Source organism: Cariama cristata, unplaced genomic scaffold, assembly GCF_000690535.1.
Source record: "Cariama cristata isolate BGI_N322 unplaced genomic scaffold, ASM69053v1 scaffold40889, whole genome shotgun sequence".
NCBI lineage: Eukaryota > Metazoa > Chordata > Aves > Cariamiformes > Cariamidae > Cariama > Cariama cristata.
The window spans coordinates 8,855-21,882 of record NW_009638233.1 but is presented as its reverse complement, the minus strand read 5'-3'; the positions used below and the strand labels follow the sequence as shown (position 1 = coordinate 21,882).

Here is a 13,028-nt window from a genome sequence, read left to right as displayed (position 1 = left end):
CCTGCTCCGCCCTTTTCCCTTAGGCTTTCATTTTGCTTGTTAAATTCTCCTGTCAGGAGCAGGGAAGGGTACATGGGTAAAAGAAGGGGGACAAACCACTTCAGCAGAGTAAGATAACCGAATGAACTTAAAAACTTACATTCTTTCTCTCCACAAACCCACCACTGCCACCTGGTAATGCACTTTTACATTTAGGAAAAAAACTTGTCATTCTTACTGTGAGGGAAAAAGTTACTGCTAAGACTTACTGGGAAAAGTTCCACCTTTGCTCATTAGTGAATCTACACCACTCCTCTGCTGTTAGGGGGAGCAAGTTTCTGGTGTAAGCAAGAAGAGTTAGATGAATTTTTGTGAAGCTGTACCTTCTCTTTTCTGGGCAGTATTTATTCCATAATGGTGTCTGAATAGTCTGTCTGAGGAAAGAATTCAGCCCAGCAGTACTGGTACTCTGCCTTGCCTTCCTTGATTTATACTCAAACAAAGGGCTAAGTTTAAGACATTCCTACTGCAAACTTCAAAAACTTGCAGTGGATTTGTCTGATAACCTCCTCCTCCACCACAATTTTAAGAAATGAAACACATCTGAAAACTCAGGACCTACTCCTTCAAAGTTCTGAGCACTCTTACAGGTGATTCTTGTGACTGAGTTATTTGGGACATCTTCAGCATCTCAGAGCCCTAAAACTGCTTAATTAAAGGACTAATAAGATCAACAAATGAAAATAATTAAAATGGTGGAAAAAGCTAATCCCATCTGCATAGTGGAATTAATTTTAAAAATCTCACTTCCAGAAGGACTGATTTCCATTTTTTAAAACTCAGCAAGAGCTAACCCTAGCAAACTCCTAAGGCAGCATCAGACTTGCAGTATTTGAGTTCCATCAAGTAAATGAACAACTCAACTCAGAGGTATCAATGGACTGCTTTAGCTGGCAGAACAGAACAGAAGCCGAGAAAGAAGGAAGTATTGATATGCAAAACGTGAGTTTCTAACTAAAAGTTCGTCTTACAGACGCAGGAAACCATTTATTCTCCCTCAGTAGCTGGGTTATTTTACAGATACTGGGCCTCAAAAGTTACAGAAACTTTGACAATTATCTTGCAATGTCTTAAGAAAAGTGAATGAAGAGCAAAATAAGGTCAAGAGCAATCCTTTTTTTAAGCCCATCTGTTAAAAATTCACTATCTAGATCAGAAGGCGGCAGTAAATGCAGTATTTCATTGCTTTCTAAGTCTTGCTAGGAAGCTATCAAAGATAGCAAGGACTTCTTGTTTAAACAAGCCTGAGTAAGAAGGAGAAGGAGGAAGAAGACTGTAAATAAAGAAATCCATATATAAATACAGACCACCCAGCAAAATCTGCCATGGTTATCTGATTCTGAATGCTGTGATTAAGGTATCACCTGATTTTTATTTTACCTGGGGAAGTTAGGCAAAGCAAGCAATCGATGTTCCTTTTTAACCACAAAGGATGTTATTTTTGTGGTTCCTAACTTATATACGTATCAGTTATATATATTGCTCTAGTATCAGTAACTCCTCATTACAGGTTTCCAGTTGCCTCATTTTTGCACATTTTTCCATCTCTCATATACATACAAGGGGTTACTATGTGCAAGCAAAGACAAATTACAGACGCATGTGAGAAAAGATTGAGCAACTCAAACATTAAGTTCTGGACATCCAAATGTTCCTACACATAGATTCCATATTAATCACTGCCTTAAAAAGGACTTTGATCGTGATGTTTTTATTCTGAATAATATCGACATGTTCATACACGAATATGTTGAAATCTCACTGGAAACTTTTTGTTTGTCATTTTGCTATGTAGACTTTGTTTTCTGAACCTTCAGTGACTCAGTCTACAGTGTGGCAGCAGACAAAAAGAAAAGACTTCAGGAAAGGTGTATTTAACATATACTCAGATTACAGTAACAATTACAGCTGATGCTGATGCATTTAGGCTGAAGAATCTTCCATAAAGCACACGTACTACAAAGCCTGACAAAACAAGCCTTCTCCTCTGATTCCTAGTGAAGATCTCCAGTATCCTGTTAGCTGCTTAAGGTACATGTTGAACATCTGAAATTGGGCCACAGATTTAGGAGACATAACTTCTTCCAACAGAAGAAGTGTTACACTTCCAAAAATATTTCATGCATTGTCACTGGTCTCTGCCATAAAATAAAACAATTCACTGTCACATCTCCTGTAAGAAGAGACATGTAGGTTTCAGCAAATCAGCAGAGCTAAATACTGCTCACCATGCAGGACTAAGGATCTAGCTTTAGTTGCACAGACATCTGCTAAACAATGCAGAGAACCAGTGAGGCCTTTACTTTCTCTATTATTCGCTACCAAACTGTCTACTGAGAAGAAATGGTAAACAAATTATTAACGCTTATTAGTAACATAACTGCAATCACAAACACTTTACCATTTTACAGCTTAATGCAGGCATACTTAAATCTCTGAAAACAGCAATAATTGCCACATGTATTAAGAAAAATTGCAGCCCGTGCTCCCTCCAGGTAGCCAAGGGCTCAAGGAGGATGAAAAATGATTGCAGAACCAGGCTACAACAGAAGAAAAGTAACTACTGAAACAGTACAGTTTGCCTGCTCTGCACCAAGGTCAGACAGTGCTATAAATTGGTTGTGTCAGGGGAAAAACTCGCAAAGCTTTCTTCGAAGACGCCTTGCTTTTAGAAGAAAGCTTTCTCCAGTATCCTTAATATTTCCTATTTCTGAAGGTATATTATCACAAACAAATACAAGAAGACAAAGAGAAAGGGGGAGCGAGCGATACATAGTTCAGCACATATAATTCACATTTTCTCTCAAAGCAATTGGAACGTAAAATTCTTGACGTTTTCTCCAAGTTTGCTAAAATTACACTGGGAGTAAGGCAGTACAAACTGCTGCAGTAATAATTAATATGGCAAATGCATATTCGCTGCTGTCATTGCACTTTGGTTATCGTTTTGAAGAGCAGCAAATTGGACAAAGGTAAATGAAAGGATTAAATTCCTAAATTCCTACTGAGGAATGTTACAGTACACACTACACTACAGTCTACTTCTCGACTTAAGAATGCAAAACTTTCTGGAGACTTGTTTCTGCTTAGTTGCATACATTTGGGTTTTTGCACTCAACCCAGCTGTGACAGGGCAGAGTATTCTTTCACCTGCTAACAGGATGCAAGAGATTCCAGGCATGAGAAATCGGAGGAGCTGAATCAAGGGCAGACAGCAGTTGTTATTACCCAGGTCTATGGTAAACAGCGATCACATACTGGTTCAGTGAACTGGAGCAGCACTGAACACAAACTTTAACACTACCACTAACAGGTATGATCATTGGCCTTCCGTGATGGGACCATGCATAAGAGCTAACAAAATAGCATATAAACTTACTTGGAGTGAAAATGCTCGTAAAGCAGGAATAGGGATTAAGGCAGCCATAAAGAAAGCAGTAACATTGCTGATAGATGTAAGGGCTACACTTGCTCCTGTTCGCTTCAAACATTCACCTGTTCTGTCCTGTAAAACAAATGGCGTGTCTTAAAAGTCAAGTGAGTAAGGTGATGTCCTGCAAATTAAGGGGTCATCCTACAGATATAACACAGTAACAGTGAAAAATTATTGCAACGAAATTCTGAATAAAAGTGTGCATTTGAGAGTATGTGAGAAAAAAGAATATACCAAGTATACTGTACAGGAGAAAAGCAGATGACACATGAAGGGCTCATGTTTCTTGAGGGTAGAAAACATTATCAAAGCTGATTCTAGCTTCAGAACAGAATGGGTACTGACACTATATCAAATACATATGTAATTACGTAGGATGTATTTTCTACCAGTGGAGTCACTTGGTGTTCTCATTTTTCAGACAAAATAAGCATGTATTAACAGCATAGAGGCATAACGCAGCTACATATCTTCAACAAGTATGTAACAAAACAAAAAAGCAACCCAAAACCCAGGGACCACACACAAAAAACGCAGAGAAATAAAGATAAACACATGATCCTTTCCCAACCAAACAGGCTATTTTGAAACATATGGAGGTTATAGTAGACTGAGGTTGCAGTGCCTGCACGCCAAACGAGCTGGAAAGAGCACATGGAAGACATTGCTTGTACAAAACAGAATAGGTAAATATACATTGCTTTTAAATGGTTTGTACTTTGGATGTGAAACTTTGGACTGAGGGTGAAAAGGTCAATAAAAGGAAAGGATCATAAAAGTGACAACAGTTTAGATTTTGTAACATTAGCATGTTACACTTGGAAATGTCATGGTAAATTACAGACATCAGAAAAGAAAACCAGAAAAATATACAAAATAATTCAAATTTAAGGCTATAACAAAGAAGCAAAAGTAACAGTTGATTCAAATAAAAAGAAATGCTTGTTTTCCAAGCTGTCCTCCTTCTCTTTTCACCTTAACATTTTTCTGTTCTTCCATTAAAGCATTCTATCATTTGTCAGACTCATATTTGAGTTTGTTCCTAAATTTACATCAGCTTCACTGAAATTTGGGGGAGAATTTGGATTATGTAAATTAGCCTTTATATAAAATTTCAAGACAAAATAAATCTAAGACACTATTAAATAAAAAATAAAAAAAGAATGTGAACATTCCAAAACATTCTAGGATCATATATATTGCCATCATTTCCTATTTCGACAGAAATAAGAATTTCCAAACCCTAGGAAAAGCTGTTGAGAAAAAAAATGGGTTTTTTTAATCACTACTAATTAATTCTGGGTACAGTTATCTTTTCCCATATGAAGCCTCTTGTTTTATCTTCCCCCAAATCCCCATTTTGTCATTACCTCGAATGGAATTCTCTTATTCTGCCCTGTTTCGCTAAATGCATGTGCCAGAAGGAAAACATCATCTACACCAACTCCAAGAGCAAGAAAAGGCAAAACCTTCAGGGAGAAACAAAACAAACAAAAACCAAGAAGGTTGTTTTATGATCTACCATGCAGCTAGCCATTAAATGACTAATTAAAGCAACTTTTACATTACACTGTACACAAATCCAAGGGTAAAATGAAAATCAAAAGGATGTAATACAGCTATTAACTTTTATTCTCAAATACTGCTGAGGAACTTGCAGTATACCATTTACAGGTACAAAATATCACCAAAAGTAATTCAAATTTTGGATCAACAAAGAATATCTGATAATAATTCAAGTTATATTCAAAATATTTTCAGAATTTGAATATCCTGATATATTCAGACGTGAAGACAAAAACCTGCAGCTTCTTACGTACAACTCAATGCCTCCACTCGTATTGGGACACAGAAAAATCAAATAACCCAGAGTCTAGCAATTATACAAGCTACATGATACCTCCCTTTTTCTTTAGTATCATTTGGCAGCATGATCACTTAATTTCTCACAGCATAAGCTATGAGATAGGAGAAAGGCATAAGTAGCATAAGTAAAAACCTAGAGCCAAAATACTTCTGCAGCTTTTTTCCCCTCAAAGATTCAGTTGTTTTCATTTACTAACAGAGTACTTGTAACTTAACAACAGACTTGTGTCTCCTAAATACCTGAGTTGTGGCAGCATTAAAGGAAATTCCAATCAGTGAGCACAGGCCCAATCCTGCAGCCACTGAGAGTGCAACCAACAAGACTCCTGCCAGCCCCACGGCACCCTGAGACTTGGCACAGTCCCACCGCAGCATTGTTAAACAGGCGTAGGCAAGCTAAAGCAAATGGGGAGGGGGGGGAAGAAGTTGGGGGAAAAAAAGCAGAATATTAGAATGGATCCTTCTCTAACACCTATCTCTCCCCACCCAAAATACACATCATTACAAACATTTTTAAACAGCATAGGCACACCACAGATGTTACACAGAGGAACAGGTGACAAGCCTGAAGCAAAAGTTCACAAACTGTAGTTTTTATTTTTAATATGCCTAAAATGTTCTGGACTACTGACTGGTAACAATAAAGCAGATATTTAAGCCCAGCTCTACTACCACAGAAAATGAAATAAATTTGTTTTATTACCATTAGCAAGTAGCCACTAGCTACTCTGATAACACTGACATCAGAAAATGACTTCAGGATGTCATCCAGGGTGGTCGTAGTAAAGGAGAGCACCTTCTGAGTAGAGTTTTGTGCAACACTTTGATGAACAACCTATGAAAAGAAAAATAAAACTTGGTCTGACTAAAGAAAAAATTCATCACTATCCTCTACAGCACACATCTGAAATCAACTACTTTTGCCTTAAAGTTCCTGCAAAAGCCCACACAGAGATTATGCCAATGCTACACGAATGTGTTTGGTAATTATTCCTTGCAAGCTACTGATTATCAGACAAGAATTTGCACCCTTCAGGAAAGGCTACTGTGATCCCAGCCCACTCCAAACATTTAGCTTGGATCCTCTTCCCATAACTCCACCATGGATTTGCTGCTGTAGGAGTTTTGCCTTTAACGCAAGGCCAGCGGTCTCTTCGAAGGGAGTGCTCCTCTTTCCCCCTCCTGGCCATTTGCAGAGGTCAGAAGCACGGCAGCAGAGGTCAGAGCCTGGGACGCGGGGGCCAGGCACTCACCCCCCCCGCCTGCCCCGCCGCTGGGAGAGCGGCACATGGCTGGCTAATGTTTTCCAGACACCTTAGAATAACCACGCCAACCAAAAGCTTTTAAATTCCAGTTAGCTCTTTGGTTGCTTCTCAGCCCCAGCAAAGCAAAAATGTCCCAGACAGCAAAGAGCAAAACCTTCACAGCTTCTCATATGGGAATAACCAAGCAGCTTCTTAATCAGGGCAGCAATCAGCTTAAAAACTGGGAGGCAATGACTCAGTTCTGGTTTAAGCATCTTCCTTGAAGAAATACTGTAAAAAGCCATGACAGAAGGCAATGGATCTTAGCAGGACTTTACAGTATGATATCTATGTTATTTTCAATTTTACCTCAACATACATCCTCTGCCAGGCTTCCAGAATTGCTGCTGCCTTATCCTCGTTCCAGTTGATATGGGAAACATATTCATACCCTTTGAAGTGCTCATACATTTGCTTAGGAGTCATCAACTGAAACATGGTTTGCAAAGCCTGGGCACTGTGATACGGAGAGAAGGGAGAGGAGGAAGAGGCATAAAATGACCATTTTCAGGAAATTATTTTCATGGCATGAAGTCCCAAATGAGACCCTAACAGGAGCTTGCATGAGTTCTTGATTTTATAGGGCACATGTTTGTATTAAAATTGAACAGAGTATAATTATTCTACTGTGTATCTGGTGCAGCGGTACTGGTCTATGCAGTATTGAGGCTAAATCTGGTTTCACTGAAGTTAATGAGAGTTTTGCCATTATTTTCAATAGGATCAGTTTCAGGAGCAAAGAATGTAACGCTACAAATCAGTTATAAAGATCATGACTGATAGAGAGTACCATGAGGATGCCACAGTTATTTCTATCGGATCTTGTAAATGCTGTTGGCAATTTGTCATTTGAAGACCTTGGTCTTTTTCATCCCTTGGAGAGAAATACCAAATTAAACTCCTGACACCTGACAAGCTGCGAGCAGTACACAGTGGCAATAACTATCCATCCTGAATTCCCACAGTATGCAACTGCATCCAACAATTTTAGAAGCTTAAGGAATTATTTATTTTTTTTCCGCTAAAAATGTATTTTTTGGTTATTGTTATAAAGACTTATTGATGTTTAGCGTGAATGTAAAAAAGGTGAAAATTCCTATTAAAAGGTCTAGCAAAAGTTCTGTGTATTAAATATGGAAGAATTATGTTTCATTTAGTTTAGTATGACCTACATTTTTCAGCACAGTTCTATTTCACAGTTTTTTTCCCCTACTGAAATCCAGTGTTCCATGACTTCTTCAAGAAGTCTGAAACAAAGGGGTTTGTTTCATCACTCAAAACTGTATTCAAGATGTAGGGACATAAAAATAGACTTTTCTCTATATTGGTCCTGAACAAAAAGTTCAGTGGAGATTTTGGAATTCTGAGAGAAGTCAAATGAGTGAGCAGATTATCCAAATTATTTTTTTTCCCTTCTTCCTTTGATCGTATTTCAAAATACGATCAAAGGTGTTCAGTGCTTTAAACACTGTTCAATGCTTTATAAATACATTATGAACAACAAGTTTCCAGGAGAAAGCTTTCTTTCTGAGCAACATACACTATCATTCTGAGGTTAGAAGCAGGAAGCAATGACACCTCCTTAAATTTAAACAACTGTTTGATCACTCTTAAATTCTGTTCTCTTGAGGCATGTCATCCTAAACTGGGATTGATAATACACATGAAGATCAGTAGATTTTGCATAATCCTCCCCCTGTGCCTCACAAACTAAACTCTAACAAAGAAAAACTTTGAAATTTTCTTTAAACATTTGTTTACCTGACAAGTTTACCAGAACTGTTCTTGACTGTACCACCTATAATCAACTCCTCCTGCCAATGCATGTATTTTCTTGACAGTCCATAGCATCCACCACTCAAAACAAGGGCTACATCAAGAGGCTAGAAAAAGTTATAAAGAAGCAATTAAGCAGTTTCGTAACTTTAGACAAACTCATATCCTAGTTCAACACCTAGTGTACTAGAATAACAGATATTAAAGACAATCTAGGATGTCTACAAAGAGAAATGTGTTCAACAAATCAAGTTGAACAAATCAGCTGGATTCTTGTTGATGAGATGGCAATTTCTCCAAAGCCTGATGTGATTGATAAAGGGATATATAAAATTGGGGCCTGTGACTTCAAATTCTTCAGAAAAATCAACAAAACTGGCCCTACTTGAAGGAAGGCTTTGCTCCAAAGTGTGAGTGTATAGCAGCAGCTGTGCTCCAGCAGTGGCTTTGTCTGGGGCATCAGGTTTGCTGAAATGCCACATCACCACATTGCCACACCCAGCCAGTAGCTGGGTGTGTACTGTACTCTCACTCCATAAATGTGGAATTAACCATTGCATCACAGATCGAGGGAACTTTCATAACTGTGGGCTAACAGCATATAACAGGAACAGAAAAATGAGATCAAGAATATGAACTATATATTGCTTGGAAGAAAATGGTACCTTGTTCTCTCCTCTCTGACCTCCCACCCCACCCCGGCCTCCCTTGAAAAGATATGCACAGGGACAAGCAAACTTACTTTGGTGGAATTTTTATTGGGAGCTGTGATTGGGCAATCGGGATCAGCAGGATTCAGGCAGGGTCGATCCATATAACCATGACCAACCTCTGCTTTATTCAGCATTTCTTCCCAGCTCTCCACTTGGTAGTTTATTTTCTTTAACTCTTCCAAGAATTCTAAGGGGTCAAAGTTGATCCACTGCAAAGGAGGCTTCCCTCTGCAAGAGAAACCAGGAGAAAATGACACACACACAAAAGACAAAAGAAGTACTGAAACAAACAGTTTTAAAATTCGTATTTGCACAAATAATGGAGTTATTTTCAGTTACAAGTTAAAACCTTTTCTGGTAAGTTTGCTTCATAAAATGCAGGGCATATTTTAATTAAATTTGGTTATGTACTTTTCTTGCAGCCCAGCTGTATTTTTAACAAAAATACTCAGTTCTCACAAAGATTTTGTATAAAACAGAATATTCACCGGTTAAAAATACTTCCATTTACAAGCAAAGCAAAACAAATCATTGAGCACCTAAATAACAAAAAAGCAGCCAACTGCTGCTTCAGAGAATCAGGGGGGGAGGGGAGAGGGAAAGAAGAGAGGGGGCTGAGGAAAGAAAGCCTGTCTCATAGTATCAGATTACTTCTTGCTAGTCTAATAATCATCTTGCAAATGTAATCAATCAATATAACTGATCTTTGTTTTTCTATAACAATACTGCGCTCCTTCAAATGCCCTGGCAGTTTGACTACCAACCATCAAGCTTTCCTGCTACCATGGCTGTCACCACTATCACTGTCACGTTTCCCACCCCCAACTTCTGAATTTGTGATGTTGACAGACTAGAAAGGCTTTTGGCTGCCTTATTCTGTGGTTCAAACCACACTGTATCTGCTTAACCAGGCTTAAGTCATTATTCCGAATCTCCCAACCAGAAAACACAAACCCCCTTATTTCCCCATCTAAAACTGTACACTAAAGGTTAGGAGATGGCCATTGCAAATTGCTTTTGCAGAGACATGCAAACCAGGACAGAAACAATAACTCAAAATGCTAACTCTTGCATAATTAAAATGCCTGCACAGATTAACAATTAACTCTTTAAAGGATTCAGGGCATATAATATCACACTTGTAAACTGTGAGAAACCACCCATAAAAGATACTATATGGTTTCTTTAATGATCTCATAAGCAAAGGATTTGTTCTTTGTTCCTTAGGAAGACTTGAGATTTAACCCAAGACATTTTCTTAGGAATAAAATTCCCAGGCAATCAATGTTTTGGTATTTTATGGGGGAAAAAAAAGTCAAACAAAAAAACCCCACCAGAAACAAGTTTATTTCAGGGAGGGGGGAAGAAAAGGCATCAAATTCTTAAAGCTTAAATTCAGAACTTACATTTTATTTTGCATGCTAGCAGAATGGGAAAAATAACATAGGATTTAAATTGATGTCTACAAATTATCTCTTAGAAACAGGAAAATCTTTGTTCAGTCAAAAGAAAATCCATGGATATTTTCTGTAGAGACACGACACTTCATCTTTTATTTTTCTGTTAAACCAGAATCTGAATAATCAATGGGAATGCAACTGAAAAATCATACACAGTTATACAATTAAAATCAGTCAGACCAGAAAGTTATAAAAAAACATGCTTACAGTAGATAGGCAGTTCCTGATTGTAGTTTTGCTCCCTCCCAGAAGCAGTCCAAAGGAGTGATAATTAAGCAAGGATAAAGATATTCTATGATCTGTCAGGATCAGAAAGGGGAAAATCACAGTTATACTGAAATATGATCAAAGCAGCACAAGCTGAACCATGAGAATACACAAATCTTACAACTAGATGCTGCACATACCTGGTCCATGTAACCTGCTTCTGTGATGAGTTCTCCTGATTTATAACACAAATGTTCCAATTTCCACTGTCTGTAAGAAATATGAAGAACAAATATTTTTTTCTTGCACAATTACTGAAAAGTTATTTTTAAAATGTAACAGACATTTAAAATGGCAACTCATATACATATATTGGTCTCAAGCAGCAAATCATTGAGAAAGGCAAATATTCAGCATAGATATACTACACCGCACAAAAAAAGCAAAGGCTTTACATTTTGTAGTTACAGACTAGACCTTTGTTTCAGTTATTCTCACATCCTCTGTAAAACTCATTAAAAATAATGGAGCTGCTTTTGGATGTACAAACTAGTAAACACATGTTAAAGGGACAGAAATCCATCTTTGTATAAATGAGACTGCTTGTGACTTAAGATATCACTCAGTGACACAACGGAGAGAGAAGCCAGCTCCAGCTCAGAGGACTAGAATATTCCCAGCTGAACCACACATGCAGGAGAAAAGAAACCATTACGATTTCTTCCTTCCTTTTTCAGCTATGTTACAACTTCCACTGCTATGACTTTTAATGCCTTAGACACAGCAGAAGCTGGGTAAAAGATAATTGGAGCCTTAGCATTAGTTCACTGAGGCATCAGTTGGATGTGCTGAAAAGATGTGCTGAAAGACAGAGGCCATCATGTAAGTAGTAACCCTGGAGGGACCACTTTTCAGGGAGGCATCTCACTAGCCCAAAGCTGGTACCTCCCTAAGGTGCACCTTTATCATTTTTTTCTTGGACAACACACAACTCCCAACCTTCAGTATGTGCACACAGCTACTCTGAAGGCTGACTCTATTACGTCTAAATAAACAGCTGTTACTCCACCCACTGCCATTTCTCACACATCTGCATTTCCCCTTATATCCAAGCTATTGGAAGGACAGTAGCCTGTGCCGCTGTTCGCAGTCATTATGTACCTCATGACAGTGTCAGTGAGTGCACTCAACTCTAATATGGAAAGATTTTCAATGTTAGGAATGCCATCCATAAGGTCCTATGTTTAAGGGCACAGACATCACTCCTTTACAAAAGCAAATGCTGGATACTGTAGCACTGCTCATATGGCTACTCTCTCAGAATCTCTTCCAACAGCACTTACCCATCTCATTTGTTAAAAGCCAACTTGTCACTGCTATCATGCCACAACGTCAAGTATCAGAAACCAGTGACGTGCAAATCAAAACACAGTCTTCAGGGAAAGGCTCTGAAGTGCTAATCATTCAAAAATACACGTGCCTGCTTTTTGGCTGCTACAGATGATGAAGAAAACTTTTGCTTTTCCCCTTACCTGTTGTACATATAGACATGTACTCTGCTGGCCTGAAGCGCAGAGTCAAGGTGCTGTCGGAGTGCTTCTGTTGTTAGTACATTAGCACCATCTTCCTGTGGAGTCTGGATCATGAGCTGGGGGTTAAACATGGCCTCTTCTCCAATCTTCTGCCGTGTGTAGTTTAACTCCCGACTCACTCGTCCACCAACTGATGGATAAATATCAACATCTTTGTATTAGCCAGTAACTGCTTATTCTGGATTCACATGATGAGCACCCTCCAGTCAGAAAAACTTGACCACGTGCACGGACTATTCTGTCTCAATCTGATCACAGTATAGCTCTAAAACTAGTAACAACTTTATTTTAGAAACACTGCAACAGAAAACATATTCCTCATTAAAATACCATTGCCTCTACTGCACTAAAACATTGATGTGTAAACTGGGGCGTCAAACAGGTTTTTTTCTACATTATAACCAATATCCCACATGTAAAAATTAAAAAAAGAAAGAAAAAAGAAAAAAACTTTTCCTTGCAGACCAGACCAAATACTATGTTACAATTTCTTACACTTGTATAAACAGTCTGCTCCAATAGCACATTTCAAGATAAATGGCTTTAATTTACACTCTTCTCCTAAATAATCTGGCAAAGGCAGAAGGAGAATGTTTCTCTTCAGTTAAAAAAAGGGCGGAGGGGAAGAGTAGGTGAGC

The 13,028-nt window shown here is 38.3% G+C and overlaps 1 protein-coding gene across 1 annotated transcript in view; it reads right to left on the bottom strand.

The window, feature by feature from the left end:
- PTCH1 (patched 1) overlaps positions 1 to 12,530 on the bottom strand; it is a 36,702-nt gene extending 24,172 nt beyond the window's left edge. The window contains exons 1-10 of the mRNA XM_009708632.1: positions 12,331 to 12,530; positions 10,999 to 11,068; positions 10,799 to 10,890; positions 9,161 to 9,359; positions 8,404 to 8,525; positions 6,952 to 7,099; positions 6,042 to 6,173; positions 5,579 to 5,734; positions 4,843 to 4,941; positions 3,419 to 3,544 (exon numbers count right to left, since the gene is read on the bottom strand). Coding sequence (XP_009706934.1) covers positions 3,419 to 3,544; positions 4,843 to 4,941; positions 5,579 to 5,734; positions 6,042 to 6,173; positions 6,952 to 7,099; positions 8,404 to 8,525; positions 9,161 to 9,359; positions 10,799 to 10,890; positions 10,999 to 11,068; positions 12,331 to 12,461 — 1,275 coding nt within the window. The 5' untranslated portion in view covers positions 12,462 to 12,530. The remainder of the gene's footprint in view (positions 1 to 3,418; positions 3,545 to 4,842; positions 4,942 to 5,578; positions 5,735 to 6,041; positions 6,174 to 6,951; positions 7,100 to 8,403; positions 8,526 to 9,160; positions 9,360 to 10,798; positions 10,891 to 10,998; positions 11,069 to 12,330) is intronic.
- Positions 12,531 to 13,028: the final 498 nt, after the last annotated feature.